Consider the following 24,192-nt stretch of genomic DNA (forward strand, 5'->3'; position numbering starts at 1 on the left):
GGCAGGCAGGGCAGTAGGGGAGGCCCCGTCGGGGCTCCGAGCTCCGCCGAAAGGAGGCGAGGCCGGTCAAAGTTCCCAGGAGGTTGGACACTAGAGGGCGATGCCCGGCTCTGCCTGCGAAGCGGGGGGTATAAATAGGAGGCCGAGGGCTGGAGGAGGCAGCCCGGGAGCAAGCCGAGAGCCGAAGGGAGTAGGAAAGACTCATCCGTGCAAGCGGCAGAGCCTGTGCAGCCTCAGCCTGGAGCCAGCGGGTCCCCCACCATGCGCCGCGGCGGCCCGCTTTAGCTACTCCATGGAGTCGGGCAACTTCTACGAGGCGGACTCGCGGCCCCCCCAGAGCAGCGCCCACCAGCCGCACGCCCTGCAGCCCGCGCAGCAGCAGCAGCAGCGCCACCAGCCCGCTTCGCCCGCCGGGGCGCACCCGCACCTGCCCGCCGCCGGCGCCTACGGCTACCCGGCCTCGGAGCTGCCCGACATCTGCGAGCACGAGAACTCCATCGACCTGAGCGCCTACATCGACCCGGGCGCCTTCAACGACGAGTTCCTGGCCGACCTCTTCCAGCACAACAAGCAGGAGCGCGCCGCCAAGGCCGGCCTGGAGTACGGCGTCGGAGCCGGGATGCCGGGCGTCGGCTTCCCGCAAGGCGGCCCGCTCTACGGCTACGCGGACAAGCTGGAGGCCGGCGCGGCCTACGAGCGCCTGGCCGGGGGACCGGCGCTGCCCGGCCTGCGCCCGCTGCTCATCAAGCAGGAGCCCCACGAGGACGACGAGGCGGCGGCGCTGGCCGCCCTCTACCCGCCGCCGGCCGGGCCCAACTGCAGCCACCTCCAGTACCAGGTGGCGCACTGCGCCCAGACCACGGTGCATCTGCAGCCCGGCGGGCAGCCCACGCCGCCCCCCACGCCGGCGCCCAGCCCCCACGGCGGAGCCCACCACCCGCACCACGCGCACCACCGGCTTCACGCGGCGGGCGGCGGCGGCGGGTCCGGGGCGTCGTCGGGTAAGTCCAAGAAGCTGCTGGACAAGAGCAGCAGCGAGTACCGCGTGCGCCGCGAGCGCAACAACATCGCCGTGCGCAAGAGCCGCGACAAAGCCAAGCAGCGCAACGCCGAGACGCAGCAGAAGGTGCTGGAGCTGAGCAACGACAACGAGCGGCTCCGCAAGCGCGTCGAGCAGCTCAGCCGAGAGCTGGAGACCCTGCGCGGCATCTTCCGACAGCTGCCCGAGAGCTCGCTCGTCAAGGCCATGGGCAGCTGCGCCTGAGCGCGCGCCCCGACGGAGCCGGACTCCGACCCGCGCCGCCGCAGCCGCCGAGAAGGGCTGCTCGCTAAGTGCTCTCTCCAAGCTTTTCTCTCTCTGTTTCTTGCCAGCAGCGAGGGCTCTGAAGCGCTCGCCCGGGGAAGCTGCGGCGCGCAGACTATGGCGGGAGCCCTTCTTGCCCGCAAGTAGGTGCCGGGGCGCACACCGGGGGCGCGTGAGAAAAGCAACCCCTTACCTACGTTGGGACTAAAATTAAAAGAAAATCCCTCAGTCTGTCCCCATTTGCAGGGTGCAGAGCCAAATGCGCAGGGACTTTTGTGCCTTAGACGGGGAGGAGGCCCCCGACAACAGCCTGGTAGGGTCTTTCTCCTGAAATCTGAACTCTTCCCAGGACTTGCCAGGTGGTTTTTGAAATCGGGTGCGCCCCCGCCGCCCCGGAATGTCAGTGCCTGGCAGATCCTGGGCTGCCTGGTGCAAACTCGGCGGTCTCTCAAGCTTCCAGAAATCGGACTGGAGCGAGTTTGTGGCGGAATGGAAGGAGCAGAGACGTTTTACTGACGCGCCTGTTGATGCTTCGGGGGTTGGGGAGTCTCTCGGGGTGAGGAGGGAAGCAGTGTGCAATGGGGGATTCTGCTGCTGCTGCTGCTGCTGCTTTTCAAAAAGAATTCCCCCTCCACCTCCACCTTAACAAGGCTGAGAGGCAGGCTGGGGAAAGGAAGGGGGGGCATGATTTCTCTCCATTACCACGTTGTTCAACCCCACCCTGGACTGAAATTCGGGACTCAAAGGGAAACGGTCACCCCAGAAGGCAGCTTTGGGATGGGAGGGGTCTTTCCTACCCAAGCGAAGAGCAGCATTTTTGGCCTGCACTGTATGCTAATGGTGGCAAACCCCCAAACTGAAGGACCTCTGGATGCGGGTATTGACTGATCTAACCCTCCCAAGTTCTCTCCCTCCTTTCCTTCATCCCACCTGTGCCTTCTGTACTGTGAAAGCCAAGAAGGGGTCCCCTCGGTGTCTGCTGACCCTTCTTTTTATTAATGTTATTATTATTATTAATATTTTGTATTTTATTGCTTCGATCCTTGCCATCTCACCAGCTGGAACTAGTGGTGTCCTGTCTCTTTGAAAAGAAAAAGTAATAATCCCGCTGGCTTCCTTGACAGTGAAAGCCAACTTTGGAGTTGCTTCGGTAATTCCAGCAAGTATGACCTGCCTGGGATTCCCACCTGAAGGCAGGTAGAGAGAGAGTCTCTCACACTTGTTGTTGACTTGGAGGTGCAGAGGTGGGGCTCTGGGGTCCCAGCTGCACCAAGTTCTGTCTGTGCGGAGTTTCCATTCTTTGGAGAGTGAAGGGGAGGCGGTTCTGTTTTGTCTGTGCCCCCCACTTAGGGTCCCAAGTCCCAGTAAGCACTTTTAGCCAGCTGGTGCTTCTCTTCCAAAGAAACAGCACTGAATTTTTACCTAAGTGCCAATTCTGAATCCTCTTAGTATCAGGTAGTAAAAATGTTTAAGAGTTTGTCTTCTTTTAAGTGTGAATACCTGGAAATCAATGTGTTTTTATATATGGTGTATTTTTGGAGCTAAACAAAGATCCAGGACTTTAAATATCCTGGTTTTAAAAGTCATAAATAAAATGTAAAATATTCTGCCATAACCCTTTTTGTCTGCGTGGCTTCTGTTATTTTGGGACTGCATGTGAGCAAAGGGGTTTCACATGACTGTTTCTTAACTGACTGTCAAAAGCATGTAATACCAGATTATTTTATCTGTATGCTATAGTGGGCAGGGGATGGGATTGGACAGGAAAATGCTCTTGGACAAAATCTTGTGTATTCTTACTTTAGAATAAATCCCATGGCACTCAGTGTAGCTTACTCCTAAGTAGGCATGCCTAGGGTTGTACTGTTAAGGATCCATGCCCCTGCATGCTTGCATGGGAGTAAGCTTTACTGAACATGGTTGGACTTGCTGAATGCGCTTTGGTTTTGGGCTGCAGATGTGCTGGTAGAAGAGGCTTGCACCTGTTCAACAGGATCCAGCTTTGATTAGAAGGTGCCTTTTTAAATGAGATTTTAACTTGCATTAATGAATTGAGCCAAATACTCAGTGTTTCAGGCCATAGAGGCAGGGATGCAGGTAATCCAGTGACAATGCTTTGTAGAAGGTAACACAGACATGGTAAACTTTCTCTTTAACAATTCACCATACATTTTGAACACACTTTAAATGAAAAATATTAAATTATATTTTACAGAATAATTTCTCCCTAACACCACCTCTGTTTTGGCTGTGACCCTTATGGGAAATGTTACTTTTCTTTAGTCATGTAAAGTTGAGGGTGGGTGCTCCCCCCCCTTCTTACTGCACCTGGCAGTATGATAAGGTCGGCCTATTTATTTAAAAATAATATTTTGAGGGGAGGGGAGGAGGATGGTTTAGAACCAGATTTCTTTTGCTCAGTTGTGTAGCATGACACCCATTTCTTCTGAGTAAGCATGTGCTAGTATTGCAACTTTAACCTGGGCTGTTGGTGTTTGTCAAAATGTTTTTTTATTGAAAGGGGTAGGGGAGAGACTGCACAGGGGTAGGGGAGAGATCATCACATGGTGATGATGTTGGGAATCAGAGCAGACTTGCAAACAGCCACTTGGCTGTGGTGGGAATTCCCTCCAGGAGACCAAGAAAGGTTCCCCAGCAAGAGTCATTTCTCCGAGGCTACGCAGAGTTGTGTGGGCAGGGCTCCCTCAGCAAAAATAATTTGTGCACTCAGAACTTTCTATGATAGAGACTGGGGCCACAGCAGCCAAGATCTGTGGCCAGGTTATTATATGGGAGGCTTTGAGTTTGCTTGGAGGAGTGGCACCGGGGAGGCAGTGCTGGATTTAGGGCTGTGCAGATGGTTCCCTTACACAGGGCGCAGAGCCGAGGGGGCACAAAATTTAAAAAGCAACTTACACCAAAATAAATTACAGTATTGTGAAAATAAGAAATATTTGGGGTGTGTGCGCCAATTTTTGACCTTGCTCAGGGCGCCATATTGCCAAAGTCCATCCTGGTGGAAGGGAGGGAGAGTCCTTTTGCCTTGTGTCCTTTCCCTGTTCTGATGCCCCCTCCCTGGTGCCCAAAGCTTTGGACAGAACAGTGGCAGTCATCTCCCTGCTTTAAATCACCTCTCCCTGATGCCTAAAGCAGCTATTAGCACCGCAACAGAAGCTTACTTGGGCCTTTGGGGCAGGGTGTGTTTGATGAGAGCTACAAGCTCTTTCTCAGTGCTGCTTATCCAAATGTGCTCTGAGCCCACTGCAGCTTTTAGGTAAAAATGAAAAATGTCATGAGACCTGAATACACTGTATTTCTTTTTCTAGTCTCTTTTGCAAGGGGGGGAGTTAAATGCAGAGAAGCGAGTTTAGCTACCTTTACTGGGATCAGCACCCAAAACTCTCAGATCACCCGTCACTGTTCCTTCCTGGTTTAGTGGCTTATTTGAGCAACTCTGTCCATTTCCTGCATCATTAGGCTGCATTCTCCTAACCACTGGCTCCTCAGCAAAAAGAGAGAGCAAGAAGTGCCACTAGCAGAGAGAGAGAAAGATCAGCCTCTGTTCCTAAACTGTTTTTCTCCTTATATTCCTGAATCTCTCTGCCGTTCTCCCCAACGTAAGACAGCACTATGAAGCTGATCACATTTCGCTGCCTTTTGGTGGCTCAGATCTCTGTGCTTCACTTGCCCACTGCAAAGAGAGAGCTGGGTATGCAAACGAGCTGCAAATAAATTCATTTGTGAAGCTCTGTGGCACTTCTGGATTGCCAGAGGACAAGGAAGGGTTGTGCATGTCACAAGCAGTGTATTGGGGTGGGGTGGGGGAATCACCACCATCATATTGAGAAGGTCATCATGCTGCACTGACCCATCCCTTTTTACCAGTATAAGGGGAGCAGCTACAAGGGAAGGGATAGCAAATGGCACTGGAACTCACTCATACTGCACATGATATAGTCCCATCCTGACTGACTTGCCTATCCTACAACTGATGGGAGGTGGGGTGGCTGATGGCCCAGCGTCCTGGAAGCTACTTGAGAAGATCTGGTATAAACTACCGGTAATTGCAAATCCAATCTCTGGGTGCTGGTCCTTATGAAGCTGGAATAGCACTACCCAGGCACTTGAGGGGAGGTTCCCAAGGTTTGAAAAAGTACCAAAAAAATTGGAGGAGGAAAAAAAACTACGGGGGTTGAGACTCTCCAAAATAGGATTGGGTGTGCATGACAGCCACAAAATGCCCAGTGTCTATTGGGAGCAAAAACTGAGTGGGTGGTGGAGGGAATGGAATGGAGTCCTCTCAGGAAGGGCCTGGTGGCTGGCTGGTAAGCAAGCTGCACATGAGCACTCTACCCTGCAAGCGTATTGTTGTGGGTCCCATCTGTACACATCTTATTGAGTACAGAGTGCAATGTACCTTGAGGTTTAAATTAGGAACAAGGGTTGCTCCTGGGCAATCAAAAGTATGGGAAATGTTCCTTGAGATGTTTGTGGCTGCTGTGATGGTTTGACTTCCTTGGCTGCTTTGGAAAGGGCAGAGAGGAGAGAGTGAAATGAGTCGTGTGAAGAGTCTTGCTATCTACCTTGAAGGAAGGACAAGTGTGCTTTCCCACCCACCCCCATCCTCATCTGGGCAACCTGAAAATGCCCTTTAATGAGGAAGAGCAGAAGTCAGAAAGGGCAGCTTTGCTAGCTGTTCCTTGAGTTTTGTGTGTTCAGAGCAGCATTTGGAGAACAAAGAACATTATCCTTGGCTTTGGCCAGGGCTGATGGGAGTTGTAGCACATAACATCAGGAGGCACCAGACTGAAGAAGACTGAATTTGAATTTAGCACTTAAATATATATATATACATTTTAAAACTATGTGCATAATCAAAGAACATAAACTCAAGTAGTACAAGTGTACATGATCTTTACATAAGAGGGAATAATGTACTGTATAATGCTGAACACTGTTCTGCCAGTCTAGTATTTTAAAGCACTATAAATGAAATACATATTTCGGTTAATCTGTTTGAGTATGAATTCTCTCTCCTTGATGCCTTATGAATATGCCACTTTGGTTTACAAGGGCACTTTCTAAATACTTTCATACAATCATCTACTGGCAGAGTTAATGGAGATTCCCAGTACAAAGCAATTCATTATTTTGTAGCTAACACAGTAAATCTAAGCACCTATGCATTACATAGATTACAATCACATGCAGTAGTCAATAAATCTTTCCCAAAATATTTTTGAATTGAGTGGGATTATATAGTCTGTAGTTTCCTCTAGTATTCCTACATTTTGGTTCTAATAAAGACAAGGACACAGGTAACGACCTTAGTCAGACCAATTACTTCACGTGCCTCAGTATTGTCTATATCAGTGTGCTTTCCACACATGGGGCTACATTGTAGTGCAGAAATCTTAAAAGGCACCAAGTTATGGAAAGCTAGTCTACGCATGTAGTCAGAAGCTTCTCCAGACTTTCAGACTGGGGACTTCAAAAGTGCTTGATTTTTGCTAGATTATGTGCTGGATTTTCTAGTTGCTTTCTGTACACACACACACACAAAATCTTCATCCTCCCCCCCATCAGCATTCAGTTTGTTAAATACAAGTGGGTTTATCTGAGCCAGGAGTTTAGAATATGTTTTGGATGTAAAGGTTCCTTTTCTGCAACATGTGAAATAGAGGGGAACGTGCCTCATCTCACACAGAGAAGTACTTGCCTGTGATGCTAAGTGACCACATGCAACCCACGGGGACATCCGGGACTAGTGCAAAGGGATCAGAGGGCCCCACTGCATGACTTATAGGCAGAAGTTCCATTATTTCACATTTCCAGAAAACCGAGAGCAGGCTGCAAGAGCAGGCTCCCTTTGCAACTCCCATTTGCAGTGAACTGGCAATAGAAAGCACCTTGCAGGATCAGGCCATACAACAGATCCATCCAGCTCAGTACTGCCTACACTGAGTGACAGTGGTTCGCCAAGATATCAGAACTGGGGCCTTTCCCAGCTCTAGCTAAATAATGAAACATATAGATCTGGTGCCAGCTGGTATCTTTCACCTGCAACTGAAATGCTCTATTTCTCTTGCTCCCTTCACCTCTCATTTAAGTCATGGTATTGCTGCCACAATCAAATTAAAAGTGAGCCCCCAGCCCCCAGTTTCTCTTTAAAAAGCACACATTGGGAGACTGAATGACAACACTGAACTACACTGCAGGGTTGTTGTACACTGCTCTAAGTCCCTCTCCTAGTGAAATCAGTATAACACCAGGGCACTTTGCAGGGCTGGTGTAATGCAGGCTTTCTCAGCCACAATCTCACCTCCTGTGGTATGGAGTATGAATTGTGGTGGACTTTATCTGCACTGGAATTGGCAGGATAAAAAAAAAAGTTTTCAAACTCAGAGAGGGGGCTGTTTTTGTTGTTCTTGCATGAAATATGACCCAGGTTGGAAAGATCATGAATCACATCCATATACAATTTTGTCTTAAGTATACAGATGGATACATTTGCACTAGTTTCTTTTTGTTCTCTATTTATAGTAAAACATGCACAATGTATTTTTTGCTGTTATGTAACATTGTAAATTAAATTTAAGAATGTTGGTATCACTCCTCCGGTGCATAATTCTTCATTTGACCTGCTGAACATCAGAAAGCATCCAGGGAGCACAGAGGGGCTTGTGCCAACCTGGAATCCACTGGATCCAACCGTGGCTTCACAGACATTGCTTGATGGCATTGGGCACAATCTGTGCCAACTCCAGGCTGGCACAGCAGTCAGACCTTGCTGCTGCTTGTCTAGGGCTAGGATTTCTCTGTGTGACTCTGTTTTAAAAAATGCTATATAAAACAGAAGGAAGATAGTGATTTGATTTCTATATGAGTTGATGCTTGCAAATCAGATGTGTTTTTTGTTACAAAATTTGTTGAAATCAAACCGAAAATTGGAAAAAAGACCACAATCAGCTTCTACCTTGGTTGCTGCATTTTGCTTTATGGTGAGAAACAGCACTAAAGAAGCACAGCTGCACTAAAGTTGTGGCTTAATTTCTGTATTAGGTTCTTTTGGGAACAGCAGTCACTTCTCCAGCAGGAATGTCCTCCTCCTGAAGTTGGGAGCAGAGGACTAAGGAAGGACAGAGCTGCCAAGCCAAATCCCCAACTGTTGTTGGGGGTGAAGTCCTCTGCCTTTAAGACTGCCTTTGCTAACCTGTGCCCCCTGATGTCATTGGCCTTACAATGGCATTGTTAGTCCAAGGGTTCTGGAGGGCATCAGGTAAGGGGGGTGGCATTAAGAGCTGCTTAAAAGGGAGAGACCCTCACCTGTAGCTTCCTCTCTTAATGGTAGAACATCTGCCTAGCATAGTGAAGGTCCTAGGTTCAGTCCCCACTGACATCTCCAGGTAGGGCTGGGAGAGACTCTCTGCCTGTACCCCTGGAAAGCTGCTGCCAGCTAGTGTAGGCAAGACTGAGGTAGATGGACTCAATTGTCTAAATCAGTAGAAGGCAGCTTCCTACAGTCCTTACCACCAGGGCCAGCTACCATCCAGAGGGCACCAGGTTGGGGAGGCCTGCATTAAGAGTTACTTAAAGGGGAGAAACCCTCCCACTCCCCAATTCCGGTAGCTTCAACCACTAGGGTCAGCTATCCGGTGAGGTGGGGTGGCAGGGAAAATCTCACAAAGATGCAGATGCCAAGGGCTTCCTAGGAGAAGTGGGTTTTGCAGAAGGAGTAGCAAATGATGTCCAAGTGTCTGTGGAGGGAGTTTCAGGGAGTTGGTCAGGGCTCACTGAAGGCTAGGGCCGAGGCAGGCTCTGGTGCCAGCCGGCAGTTGCCTGATGATCTTTGCTCACTGCTTTTTCTAGTGGGTGCAACACAACTTCCGCCATTGCATCAAACAGCCAAGAGTGGGGGGGGGGGGGGGAGAGAGAGAGAAGGAAGCTGCCCAGACAAAAACCCAGTTCCTGAAGCCCTGTGGGGGGTTGCCAAGGAACAAAACTGCCCAGGAAGTTCTGCAAAAAAACAAAATAAACCCTCAAACAGCTCCAGCAGAAGTTCCAGCCCACCCCATATATGGGCAACTCCAGCTGCTACCCCTGCTGCCCTTTTTACACAGCAGCACTCTGTGGCCTAAGGCCTAGGCTGTTTTAATCTGGCCAATAGTGTTGCAGGGCCTTCAATTCAATTCTTTCTTTCTTTTTGAATGAAGAGTAGCTGAGTTGCCGGCTGTCTTGGTGGCAGTTTTTGGTCTTCTTTCCCTTGGAGGGTTGTTGGCAGGTCCATGCACATGACTGCCAGGGTGACCACAAGAGGCACATAAATGCTGCACATGTTAATTTACATTCATTTGGAAAGAACTACTGTAAGTTCCTCAGAAACATAGTTCATCTCACCCTGGTGGGGAAGATTGTTCTCAGGTGACCTGCTCAGTCTGCTGTCCAGGTGTATAGGCAACTTTAAGGTCCCCACTAGGGATGAGAAAGAAATTGCATTGGCATTTAAAGGTCAACCAACCTAATCCACACATTCTGAAACACTATGCGTGCTGAAACATAGCCATCCTTTGAAATGTGCACTTCTCTGAATTTTGCAATGCAGTTCTCCAGCCAAGGAGTATGTGGGGGAAAAAAATGCACACACAATAATGTATATATTAGTAAAAATAACAGACCAACATTCATTATATTGATGGGGAAACATCAATATTTAGGAGAAATGCGCTGTGCAAAAATGTGTACGCTAGGGAAAAAGCTGCATACAAAAATGTGTGCATTAAGAGAGATTTGCACTAAAATGCTGATGAATTTTCATTATGGCATAAAAAACAACAACACAACCCTAAATTTTAAACTGGTGTGGATATGTGGGTGACTGAACTTAACATGAGAAAAACAAGAATGTGAGAGAAACCAGAACTGACTGATTGGCTCCTCCTTAGGTGGCCTAGCACTTTTCAACCACTTTGGAAGCCTGTTGGAATCACAATGCAGATGTAGCTGAGCAGGGAGACTTCAAAGCTCCTGCAAGGGTATCCTTTCTGATTTCAGAACATCTTGGGAGAGTTGAATGAGAACATGTCTCCTAAACCAGCAGCCCATGGCTTTTGGATTTACAATAGGCCTGTGAACATTCACTTGCCCGGTTGCTGGAGCCAAGTAAGAATAAATCCTCCAGGGTTGCTGTTTGCTTTCCTTCTTTGGCCCCTAAATGACTCCCACAGGCAAGTAAGAATTCTTGTGGGCTGATGAAGTGGGTGTAAAGGCCCTGACACACAGTCACAGCCAGAAAGTTGCATCACTTGCATCTTCCGCTGTGGGTTTTTTTCACTGGGGGCGGAAACGACTCACTTTATTCAGTATGAGCGGAAAGCAGCATTTCATGAACCATCACATGCTTTCTCAATGGTCCCCAGCATTCTACTCATGGCAGAGAAAGTGGTCAAGGACAACCCATTCTTAGGGGAGGAGGAAAACCAAAGCAAGACCCTCTTGGTAAAAGGCATGGCTAGGGTGGCCATTTGCCCTGATTTATAGAGGACACTCCTCTTTCTGAAGGGCTGAATGGTCTAAGTCCAGAGCAAATATAAAAGAGGGAGAGCTGTAGGGACCAGGGATGATTGAGAAATTCTAACAGTTCACCTTTTGATGCAAACCTACATAATTAGCATTTCCCAAAACAACACATGAACTGAAACCCAGCAGTCGTTGTAAGTCTGCCCTTCTCTTGTGATGCAGTTCTACCACTAAAAAAATAGTGGCATACATTAGGGTGCGTTAAAGCATTTGTGACAATGTCAAACAAAAATACATTATAACAGGGGAAGTTGCTTGCAAAAATGTGTATATCAGATAAAACAACATACAAAAATGTGTATATTGGCAGCTATCCTTTGTTACTGAAAACAATCTATCCTTGGATATTTTATATATTTTTGTAAACCACTTTGAGGTTTTAGTTGCAATTTGGTGTGGCACACACCCTGTTGTTTTTATTATAGTTTTTATATAATTTTTATTAAAGCTTTTCTTAGTTTACAAAAGTATGTGCATTGTTTCTTTTTCAGGTTGTGTTTTCTACAGATCTATTACGTTTGTTGTGAGACATTAGTGTTATATGCAATAGAATAAAAGAGGGGGGAGAGGGGGTGGTGTGCTAAAGCTTATATTCTTTTACTTAGTGTATGTGTGGGGTTTAGTGTCAGTGTCACTGGGTAGGTTCTCTTTCTATTCACTTGTTATATTTCCTTGGTAGTTAGAGAGGTTAGAGTGGCCTAGAGCATGGTTGGTTGTCTTTGGTTGGCTGCAGTGAGATTTTTTCATGTTGGGGGGGGGGTCAAGTTAGCCATATTGATTCTTTTAATATTTTTAATTTTATTGGAATTTTATTTACAACATAACACAAACCCCTCACTCCCCAATACACAAATCTACCCTTATTAAACGTGAACATAACATACAGTGAGCATAACATACAACAATACAAACAACGAAATAAAAGACTTCCTTTATCCTGCATCTGGCCTCCTTATTTACTTCTTATAAGCTGTTTCCTTTATGAATAATTATTAAGATTTTTCTAATTATAACTTACATATCCATAAAGTCTCCTGCAGACATTAATCAAAACAAATCCAGATATGTATTTTAGGGCACTGTTTTGTGACGTAGTCTCTGCATTTCCCCCATGCTTTTTGAAACTCTTGTCTAGTGTGATCTCTAATTGCCTCTGTTAATCTAGTCCGTTCAATATATTTGTAACAGTTTATCCTGCCATTCCTTTTTTGTTGGCACAGTTTCTTTTTTCCAGTTTTTAGCAATTATGATCCTTGTTTATACTGTACATGTTTGCTGGACCTGTGAAAAAATCAAAAGCTTCTGGAACACAGTGTATGATGAGCTTAAAAAAATGGTTAAGTATAACTTTATGAAAAATACAGAAGCTTTTCTGCTAGGGATAACGGACACAGGTATGGCAAGAGAAGATCAGAAAACATTCCTCTATGCCACAGGAACCATATTGATTCTTATGCTGTCTGGGGATTCTTGTTGTTGTCTTTTTGGGCTGTGGATGTGATAAAGGGGAGCCATACTAAAGTGAAGGTGTCCACTTCTATTTGTCCCTGTGTCAGTTTCAGTCTATTGGTTAGCTTTTCTAGTAAGGCTGTTTCCCAAACAATTTGATACCAGTGGTCTATGTTTACTCCTGTCAGGTTTCACCCTGTTAAATCAATCAATCAATGTTAGCAGAAATGTGCACTAACATGCAGGCAAATCGTGGTGAGGACTTTTTTTTCATGGCAAATTGTTGTAGAAATGTGGTGAACGGAAAAATAAGAAACTGACAGGTTTACTCATCTCGGGTTACCTGTCAGAGTTAGTGGGGAAATGAAGCCAGGTCCCAGGCTCCTGAGGCTAATAGAAACATAGAATGATAGAGTTGGAAGGGACCCCAAGGGTCATCTAGTCCAACCCCCTACAATGCAGAAATCACAACTAATTATTCATTGCTAGCTTGTCATTTGTTGCTGAACCAGGAGCCTGGCTGAGAACAGCCTTGGAGAGTCAACTTGCCCCCTCCCAGGAAGTAGGAGAAGTCTTGTCGCCCCTCCCCCCAGATCTGGCATTATCAGGGAAGGGAGGGGAAAGCGAGCCAGGGCTGCTGCTTGCAAACCCCCTTTCCGAAGCGCCAGGGCTCCTGCTTCCTGATCTGACCTGGGTCCTCCCTCCCAGCCCTCTCTCCCTTTTGGGTGATGCTCACTGCTTGCCACGGCTTGCCTGCCTCTTCCTACTCGCACCCCCACCTCCACTGTGCAGCCCGGATTCCAGTTTTTCTCGTTTTTCATATTTATGACTAAAGATACTGGTCTTTCTCAGCTTCCCTCCATGGCTGGGTGATGCCACCTTCCCAGACGGGGCCTATGCCCAGGTGCAAGGCTGAGCCCAGTGATTAGCACAGAGCTGGAAAAGCCAGAGTGATGGTGGGGGGGGGGGGCGAGTCCAAGCATGGATGTCTCCTGTTTGCAGCAAAAAACCCCAACCACCCCAAATCAAGCCCTTTGCCTCACAAGGGGTGGATGCTGGGGGAGTAGCTGGTGCCTGATTTGCGTTTTCAGCCAGCGTCATCCCTATCTTATTTGGCTTGCATGGCAGCCAGCTGGTCTCCCCGAGGATCCAGGCTGCCAACTTAATTAAAAAAAAAAATCCAAGGCAAGAGGATTGGAGGGAGACTGGCTGGTTCAGGCTCCTCCCCACTAACCTTGACACTCCCTCTGCACTCTTCGGCCCAGAGTAAAAGTCTTGCCAATAAAACGAGAGGTCACCAGAGAGTCACCCCCTTGCCAGCTTGACTCGTTCAAGTGGAGGAGGGTGAAGGGAGGAGGGTCTAAACCAGTAAATATCGGAAGGGCTGCCCCATGGAAGATGGAGCAAGCATGTTTTCTGCTGCTCCAGAGTGGAGGACCCAAACCAGAGGATTCAAATAACCAGAAAGGAGATTCTGATGAAACCTCAGGAACAGGAAACCTGTTCAGCAGTGGAACAGACTACCTTGGGACTCCTCTTTGTTGGAGGTTTTTAAGCAGAGGTTAGAGGGCCATCTGTCAAGGATTCTTTTGTTTCTCACCCTGGTCCATTTCAGGCATTTATCTGAGCGCATCATTTTTTTTAAAAAAGAGGGGCAGGCCCCCATATCCAACATTCCCCTACACACCCATCTTTCTGTGCATCAGACTGACTGTCCTTTGCTGAGTAGGAAGACCTGCAAAGGTTGGGTTTTTTTACTCACATGCTTTTGAACATGGATAGAAACCCCTACTTGGGACCCTGTTTTATCACTATGGGAAGGACTGAACAAGCAGGGCTAAGCATTATGTGAATGCCGCTGCCCCACCCCAGCTCTAAAACATTACTTGTTTAGGCGAACCCCAAATATATGACCTTTTAATGCCTGCCTGAGCTGTGCCGAGTCTGCTGTCTGGAAGCACCCTCAGTTATACATAGAATCTCAGAATCACAGAATTTTAGAGCTGGAAGGGACCTAGGGGTCATCTAATCCAACCCCCACAGTGCAGGAATCACAGCTCAATAATCCCTGACAGCTGACCATCCAACCTCTGCTTAAAAGCCTTCAATGAAGGAGACTCCACCACCTTCTGAGGTTGTCCATTCCGCTGTCAAATAGTTCTTGCCATCCGAATGTTTATGTTTATCCTGTGCATTTTTGCTAATCTTGCTGTCTTTTGAGGAAAGAGTTCTGGTGGATGCCCCCCACATTGCCAGCTTGTGGCTTTGCAAATATCTGAGCAGGGTGAGTCAGAGGGTGAAGCCAGAGAGCTTTTGCCAGGTCAGGGGAAGAAGGAGCTGATTCCAAACCAGAGGCAAAAACAGATATCAAATGGACTACCTCATGGCTAGTAACCAGCCTTCATCAACCTGGTGCTCTCCAGAAGTTTTGGACTGCTGCTCCCGTTGGCCCTTCCTAGCAAATAAACACACAAGTACATGCCATGTATATCTTCTGTACCTCCAGGAGAGGGAATATATCTGCCTTCCTCACCTCCTGGAGTTTGATAAGAGCATGAAATTGTTTCTTTGACATATGTTACACCAGACAGAATTTCATTAATGGAAGCTTGAAAATAAACAGAACCCTCTTTTTTTCTGTTTTCTGCTGCTCTGGAGGGTAGGACCAAACCAACAAATTCAGATAACAAAAAAGGAGATTCCAATTCAACTTTAGGAAGAACTTTCTTTGTGGTAAGAGCTGTTTGACAGTGGAACAGACTACCTTCTAGTTTTTCTCCTCTCATGCTTGGATTATTCACTCCACTTGTTCTAGCTCCATAGGAGAGAAGACAGATTAGTACTCCCCCAAGGAAGAGAAAGTTGTCGTATTGCTCTTAGTGTGCATCTATCTATCTATCTATCTATCTATCTATCTATCTATCTATCTATATCATCTATATCTATCTATCTATCATCTATCTAATCTCTCTATCTATCATCTCTCTCTCTCTCTCTCTCTCTCTCTCTCTCTCTCTCTCTCTCTCTCTGCAATGACAAACCTAGACAGCATCTTAAAAAGCTGAGACATCATCTTGCCGACCAAGGTCCGTATAGTTAAATCTATGGTTTTCCCAGTAGTAATGTATGGAAGTGAGAGCTGGACAATAAAGAAGGCTGATCGCTGAAGAATTGATGCTTTTGAATTATGGTGTTGGAGGAGACTCTTGAAAGTCCCATGGACTGCAAGAAGTTCAACGTATCCACTCTTAAGGAAATCAGCCCTGAGTGCTCACTGGAAAGACAGATCCTGAAGCTGAGGCTCCAATACTTTGGCCACCTCATGAGAAGAGAAGACTCCCTGGAAAAGACCCTGATGTTGGGAAAGATGGAGGGCACAAGGAGAAGGGGATGACAGAGGACTAGATGGTTGGATAGTGTTCTCGAAGCTACCAGCATGAGTTTGACCAAACTGCAGGAGGCAGTGGAAGACAGAAGTGCCTGGCGTGCTCTGGTCCATGGGGTCACGAAGAGTCGGACACGACTAAACGACTAAACAACAACAAATATATGCCCTCCCAACTGCTTCAATCTGTGGGTTTGGCACTGTTACAGGTAGCACATAATATCCACACTGCATTTGTAAGAAATCAATCTGTTAGTGTGGCAGCACCTACACTCTGAAACTCCTTGCCAATTGACATCAGGCAGGTGTCTTCACGGTACTCTTTTCGGAGCCTGCTAGAATAATGTTTTTTTTAAAGCCTACGCAGATGTGTAAAATGGTGATGAGTTTTAGTTTATTGCTTTTTAAAAATATCTTTGAATGTTAACCTTGCTCTTTTATTCTTTTTGTAAACTGCTCTGAGGTTTTCTACAATCAAGCGGTATATACATTTTTACAAAATAAATAAAATATGTGTCTATCTTTCCACCTACCAATCCATATTATGAGGAGGGGAGTGGTTTACAAACAAAGAGTGGGAAAAGGGTGGTGTCAACAAGTTCAGCCCACAGAGTCAGAGTGACTCTACTCTGCTGCTCTTGCTCTGCAGCCAGCGGTTTCACTGTGCTCCAGTTCCTCCTCGCTTCCTCCTTTCTCGTTGGGCACAAAAAATTGTGTTTGCATGCATTTTGCAAACCATCCATGCAAGCAGCTGCTGCTGCGCTTGCTGCCCTTTCCTGTTTTATGCACATGTGCATGGCAAAGAGGGTGGGGGAGAACAAAGCAAGGCCAACGGATGCAGCCTTTGCCAAGCTTAGTTTAGAGAAAAGACAAGTGAGAGGTGACATAACAGAAGCTGATAAAAAAGAATGCATTAGAGAAAGGTTTCCACCCTTCTCTTAGCACTGGAACTCACAGACATCCAATGAAGCTGAATGTTGGAAGATTCAGGACAGATTTTTAAAAAGCCCTTCTTCCCTCCACATATAGTTAAACTGTGGAACTTATTTCCACAGGAGCAGGGATGGCTTTCAACTTGAGTGGCTTTAAAAGAGGACTGAACAAATTAATGGAGGAAAAGGCTATCCATGGATACAAGCCATGATGGCTGTGCGCTGGCTCCATGGTCAGAGGCAGCAATGCTTCTGAATACCAGTTGCTGGAAGGCACAGGAGGAGAGAGGGCTCTTGCGCTCAGGTCCTTCTTTTGGGATTCCCATTCAGGCATTTTTGTGAGACTAGGATAGGGGACTGGATGGGCCACCGGTCTGGTCCAGCAAGACTCATGCTCATTTAGCAGCCTCCAATTGTTTTGCACTATAGCTATCAGCTCCAGCCAACAGCCATTGCTGGCAGGGGATCAAGGGAGTTATTGTCTACATAATATTGAGGGTACCAACACCCTCTACAATAGTGTTCACAAGTGGAGAACATTGCTTGTCTCCAAAGGAACAAGTGGCAGTAGGCCAGACTCTGCCTCTCAGCCTACTGCAATGGTTTGTTGTTGGAGTATGCCAAATTGAGCTCCTTGGAGAATAAATATATAAATGCACTAACTAACTAAGCAAGGTAGCAAGCAAGCAAGCAAACAAACAAAATGCTTGGCACGATAATGGTTTGATGTTAACGCCAGGAACTCACCCTGTGGAAGCTTGCAATCTCAGCGCTATAAATCTCCTTAATGAGCTTCACTAACAACCTGATTAGCTGTAACTTGGGCAGCCACTGGCCGCGCTTCCCTGGCCTTCCACCAGCTTTTGCTTGGCCTTTGAAGGACTCTTAGATAACCGAGCCGCTCTAGGGGCCCAGCATGACGAACCTAAAACGTGGCCGTACCTCTTCTGTGGAAGACCTTTCCTTTAATGCCTCAGAACCTATGTCTAAGATCTCGAAACCTACTGGGCTGGATTTACCACCTAAGACCTTAGAGCCTTCTATTTCATCGTTAGAAGAGTTTTTCTGCAATCTCGTGCCCCCTTCGCCTGTTACCTTTAAGCAGTTAGATTGCCTACATGATCCTGCAATGACTTTAAACAACCTTTTAAACACTTCCAAGCAGGCAGACTGTCCGTATGACCTCGCAATGACTGCAAATACTCCCTTGCCAGGAGACAAACCGCTGTTGGATATAACCTCCAGCCCAGCCGGCCTCTCTCCTCACTCCGACTCTCACTGTAAATCTTTATGCGATATAGTACACTCAGTGGAGCTGAGGACTTTGCAGAAATATTGCCTGCACTTGGCTGACGAAATAAAGGTGCTATCAGCCTCCGTCAATATGTTAGAGGGAAAACTAAATGCTCTCACTAAAACCCCTACCCCGATTTTGATTCCGCCATCAAATCACCAGGGACCTGATAATCATCAGGCACAGAGCCCAAGTAGGGGGCAGCAGCTAGTAAACCTCCAACTCACCCCTAACAATATATGCTTGAACATCGTTCACTCCCGCTTCCCCTACCATGCCTGGAGAAATTGTAAAGCTGCTGTGATCTCACTGCGAATGTTGACCAGGTCCTACTTGGCCCAGGGCGATCTCCTATCATTAGAATGGCTGCCAGAGACTCCAAAATTTAAGCGCTTGGTGCTCAAGTTCGATTCTCCCAGGCTTCCTACACTTTTGAGCAAACTTCAAAATCGCCTCAACTGGTATGGAATCTTCCCACAAAGATGCTTCTTTAACAACTGTAGGGGCATTATTGGGAAAATCCCAAACTCAGCAAATTTGGTTAGCCGACCTACAAGGAGGATTGAGGATCACGCCCGGAATTCGCAGCAACGGTCCCTCCCTATGAACCCCTCCCCACGATCTACTAGACGACCATCCCACCGGCAAGAAGGGACTGCCTTAAGGGGTAGAGCTTTGACGGATCCAGCTTTGGCCCCGCCAACCTCCCTACTGGCGGCCAAGGGGGAAGGGAGACCAGGAACAGAGGAACAAAATGATAGAGTGCACATGCAACAAAACCAACAAAACCAGAGCCTAGTGCATCAGCAGAAAAACAAAGCTCCTATTGAGACTCAACTTCATTCGAACGACAGAGAGGACTCTTTCTCCATAGAAGAACATGCCTTAATAAATCGGTTCTGGTCACTACAGACGTCAGCCCAAAGGGAAATCTTGGTTAGACTGGACACCCTGAGAAGCAGACTGACCAAAAAGGTGGCCCATGTTGAGACTACGGAAGGCTCATACACACGGCCTATATCCCCCAAGTGCCTAGTGGACAAGAGGACGGCGGGAGGCGCCTTTAAATGCGTAGATTCGGAAGACCAATCGCAGCCTCCGCTGGTGTATGGTAAGGCAAAACTAAAACAGACTGTCACATCTCCGAGTACCTGGTTCAACTATCTTAAACTCTCCCCAAATGAAATAGCTACTCCCCCAAGCCCAAACCACCCCCTTAAGTCCCCGGGAGCTATGGATAATCACTCCCCTATGCAGCAGATGCCTATTGACAAACTTAATGGGAGTGTTTTTTTAGATGTAAAGGGGTCACTGGACTCTGTGGACCCAACAAATCTACACCATGGAGGGACAGAGAATTAAAGCTGCTGTCCTGGAACATTGCAGGATGGCGCGCTAAGAAAAACAATCAACAATTTGCGATGTTTCTTAAGCGATTTGATATCATCCTCCTGCAGGAGACCTGGTACAGCAACCCCATTTTGTTCAATGGGTATTCTTGCCACTCCCTACTTGCTACTCCATCTGTGAGGGGAGGTAGGCCTAGTGGAGGTCTAGCTAGTCTCATCTCCACAGAGCTTGAACATTCCTTAAAAGCCCTCCCAAACTGTAATTCACTAGCCACGGCAGTCCTACTCAAAATCAAGAGAGAGGCACTGGTAGTGGTCAATGTCTACCTGCACTAACTAACTAAGCAAGGTAGCAAGCAAGCAAGCAAACAAACAAAACTTTAGCGTACCAGACCAGGCTCTCTCACCACAGCTTGGTCTTAGCTATGGGGCCCACTGCTTACTTCTGATTCCTGTCCAAGAGTGTAGCAGAAAATTTAGATTGTTGCTAAACATGCAGATGTCCTGGTTGCAACAAACAGTGGAAGGGGTGTGGGCTTGGAAGAAGTCACTGCAGATGGGTGGAATAGAGAGCAACTCTGCTCAGAGGAGGCACTGGATTTAGACATGCCATTCTAGATTCTGGCAAGAGATGGTCATTTCTCTGTCCCTTCTCCTCCTTCAGTGGTTCTGGGCAAGAAGCAGGAATTAGGGACAGGAAAGGGAAGGGAAGACAAAAGGAAGACCAATTTCCTCCTTTTCCCCTTCCATATAGAATGGAACAGAAAAAAAGTAGCAAAATACACAAACCGCAAGCACATCTTTTGCAGCTCTACATGTGTAATTTTAATGCTTCATACCTAATATGCATTGCCATTATGGGTTTTATTGCTGTTATAGTAGTTTTTATGGTAATACTATATTGTTTACTGTTAGCTGCCAAGAGAATGTGTGCTTAGGGTGATTTGGTGGGTTATAAATTGCAACCTAAGAATGTGTAAACAAACAAGGCAGCTGACTCCACTTCACCCAGGTGAGACGTCATTTGCAACACTTCATCCAGAATTGTGCATCAATTCACATGACTTCTGCCCACTGTGGATGCTGCGGCAGGTTTAAAGCAGCACTTTCTGCACCAAAATGCCTAGAAAGAAGGGTGTGAGGTATTGTTCCTTTGCTGATATCTGCTTCTATGGACTCTGCAGGGGAAACCTGGTAGTTTAAATGGCTGTACACCCTGCTTAATTTCTGAGACACAAGGGGTTTGGGGTTAGGGAGTAGTCAAACCTCCTTGAGCTGACTAAATCTAGATATGGGTGAGTAGCCTGAGGATCAGCCTTCACCAACCTGGTGCCCTCCAGATGTTTTGAGCTACAACTCCCAAAGATTGTGCTGGCTATGGGGCTGGTGAGATCTGGCGGCCACCAGATTAGCGAAGGCTGACTGAGGTTTCTTGGGATTAGGGAGCAGCCATCAGGCTAGTATTAGGCAGCTCCCGATTTGTGTACTGCTGCAGTACAGAGTTCAGCTATGGAACTCACTCCCACAAGAGGATTAGACAAATTCATCTAGAAGAGGGCTATTGCTGGCTACTAGTCATGATGGCTAAGCTGTGCTGCCACCAGTTGGAAGCAGCAATGCTTCTGAATACTAGTTGCTGGTATTGCTCAAGTCTTGCTTGCTGATCTCCCATTGAGGCATCTGGTTGACCACAGTGAGAACAGGATGGTGGCCTGATCCAGCAGGCTTTTCTTAGGCACTTTGCAGCCAGCCACTCTGAACTGGGAGCACAGGAAGTGGACTCATACTGATTCAAAGCACAAGTTCATTGAGCACAGTCATGTTGCAAGCTCCAGGCTCCAAATGGCAGCAGTTTCCAGGGGTTCTTGCACTTACCATGGGCTTTGTTTCCTTGGAATGAAGATCAGTGTGTAGGGTCTTTTTGATAGATGGTTTTATTTACACACACATATATATAATCTGAGCAGAGGATGGAAGGGCTCACAGCATTAGCACTTCACAGATCTTGCCTCCCCATTAGGTTCCAGGGAAGTCCCCAAGCCACACATTTGGGTCTAGCACAGAGCAAAAGAAGCCTCTGTGCCTCCAGCTCCCAGCAGCAGCTGAAACTCTATCACACAAGCCCCCAAGCCTATTGTTCTCTATCCTAGGATGTTGTGGCATCCAGCTAGGTGAGGTGAGAAAAAGTCCACCTGTTTGTGGACCTCTTTGGACATGTAAATGTAAATACTTAACTGGCCAGCTAAGGCTGCTGTCTTAGCAAAGGTACTGGTCTGGCTGGTTTTATTTATTTATTTCATAAAATTTATAGACTGCTTGATTGTAAGCATTTTTTTAAAAGGACTCTCAAAGTGGTTTACAAAAACATAAAACAAGAAAAAATTACAGCCATACTTTAAAACATACATAAGTTAAAATACTAAAACAGATTAAAATCACCTCACCTTTCATCAGGTTTCCTCTTAAAGATTCTAACCACACAGATACAGGATCATGGGTTTGAAAGGGACCCACAGGTATCATCCAGACCAACCCATATGGACTACTACTACTAATAATAATAATTTTATTATTTATACCCTACCCGTGATCCTTGTGGTCCCTTCCAAGCTTACAATTCTATGATTCTATAAGAAAGTGACAAACATATGGCTGGGTTTCCCCAGCCACTCTGGGCAGCTTCCAGTATATATATATATATATATATATATATATATATATATATAAAATAATAAAACATCAAACATTGAAAATTTCCCAATACAGGGCTGCCTTCAGATGTCTTCTAAAAGTTGTGAGTTCTTTATCTCCTTGACATCTGATGGGAGGGTGTTCCACAGGGTGCCACTGCCAAGAAGGCCCTCTGCCTGGTTTCCTATAACTTCACTTCTTGCAGTGAGGGAACCACCAGAAGACCCTCAGAGGAGAACCTCCGTGTCCAGGCTGAATGATGGGGGTGGAGACACTTCTTCAGATATTCTAGGCCAAGGCCATTTAGGGCTTTAAAGGTCAGCACCAACACTTTGAATTGTGCTCAGAAATGTACTGGGAGCCAGTGAAGATCCCTTAGTCTGGTCAGTGTTATATGGTCCCAGTCACCAGTCTAGCTGCCACATTCTGGATTAGTTGTAGTTTATGAGCCGCCTTCAAAGGTAGCCCCATGTAGAACGCATTGCAATAGCCCAAGCGGGAGATAACCAGAGCATATACCACTCTGGTGAAACAGTCTGTGGGCAAGTAAGGTGTCAGCTGACATACCAGATGGAGCTGGTAGACAGCTGCCCTGGACACAGAATTGATCTGTGACTCCAAAATGACTCCGAGGCTGTGTACCTGCTCCTTCAGAGGCACAGTTACCCCATTCAGGACCAGGAAGTCCCCCACACCCACCCACACCCTGTCCCCGCCAAAGCAGAACTTCTGTCTTGCCAGAATTCAACCTCAGTCTGCTCGTCACCATCCATCCTGTGCTCTGACTGGTACTAGCTCTCTAGAATTTCAACCAGGGTAAGTGTGGGTGAACTTTAAGTGGCAGAATAGGATGGGAGAAAAGGGTTAAAGTCCCTTAGGGTAGTGCCTTGAACCAAAATCTCTCTCTCACACACACACCCAGCTGCTGTGGGTGCTTTAGCTACTCACATTTTTTTTTATAAAAAAAAACAATAATCAAAATCACCCTATTCGCAGATCTCTCGTCAAGTTTGACCTTCAGTGGAGAGAGGAAGACCCTCTGCACATAGTCAGAGGTATTGCTGTCTTGTTTAGTGCATTGTTTCAGGATCCCTGGCCTCCAGTGAATCCTGAGTGAAAGCAAGCCCTGGAGTGGAGGATTTGATCTAGGCTCTGGGGTTACTGGAGAGAGTTTCCTTTCCCTTTGGTTATGTGTGTGCAGTTTCCCTGTGATTAACATCTGAGCCAGTTCCTTTAATTTGCCTTGATCTTCATAACTGGTTAGTAGACGTGCTTCCATGGCCCCAGACAGTCTGCAAGAAAGAGCTCCCCAGAAACTGCATTGCTGGCCTGTGGAGTGACAAGCATCTATTTATAAGGCAAACTGCTGGGGATGTCTGCAGGCAAACGTCGATGGTGGCAATCTGGAGAGGAGAGGGCTCAAGAGCAGAGGGCTTCTCTCTACCAAGAGACACCCCGCCCCTACATGCAGAATTATTAAGGGAACCACTTATGCATCATCTAAAAAAAGAGGGCAAAGGGTGATCCAGGTCTGCATGGCATTTGCACATTTACATTTACATTTATAGCTACAAAGTTAGAAATAATGACTTGGATCTCAGTAGAAATACATCTCACTATAGAAAGGAAGAAACACCTGCTCCATCTGCTGTCCAGTCATAGGAGCTGGAGCCCCCTAAAGTGCTTCAAGGCTGCACCTACTCTCCCAGTTAAAATCCTAGAATTGTAGACTTGGAAGGGACCCTGAGGATCATCTGGTCCAACCCCCTGCAATGCAGGAATAGGCAGCTGTCCTGTACAGAGATCAAACATGCAACCTTGGCATTATCAGCACCATGCTCTAACCAACTGAGCTATCCAGCTTAATTAATTAATTAATTAATTAATTAATATTCTCCACGGAGTTCAAGGTGGCAATCATAGTTCTCCCTCTCCTCACTTAATCTCCACAACAACCCTGTGAGGTAGGTTAAGCTTAGAGGCAGTAACCCAGTGAGCTTCATGGCCAAGTGGGATTGGAACCCAGGTTTCTCAGGTCCTAGTTTGACACATGAACCACTACACCACACTGGGTTTTATGGTTCTTTATATTTAAATCAGGCTTGGACTGGATAGCCCCTCAAATAAGAGAAGATACCCACAGAAAGACAGACGTGGGTGGCAATGTGGTCTAAACCACTGAGCCTCTTGGGCTTGCAGATCAGAAGGTCAGC

General features: G+C 46.9%; 1 protein-coding gene across 1 annotated transcript; it reads left to right on the forward strand.

Annotated features, from left to right (window-relative positions):
* CEBPA (CCAAT enhancer binding protein alpha) lies at positions 1–2,918 on the forward strand. The gene has a single exon (XM_083452954.1). It carries the CDS (start codon positions 101–103, stop codon positions 1,262–1,264), a length of 1,164 nt encoding a protein of 387 aa, XP_083309080.1. The 5' UTR covers positions 1–100; the 3' UTR covers positions 1,265–2,918.
* The last annotated feature ends 21,274 nt before the right edge of the window (positions 2,919–24,192 follow it).

Source organism: Podarcis tiliguerta (genome assembly GCF_965153285.1).
Source record: "Podarcis tiliguerta genome assembly, chromosome: 8".
In the NCBI taxonomy this organism is placed as follows: domain Eukaryota; kingdom Metazoa; phylum Chordata; class Lepidosauria; order Squamata; family Lacertidae; genus Podarcis; species Podarcis tiliguerta.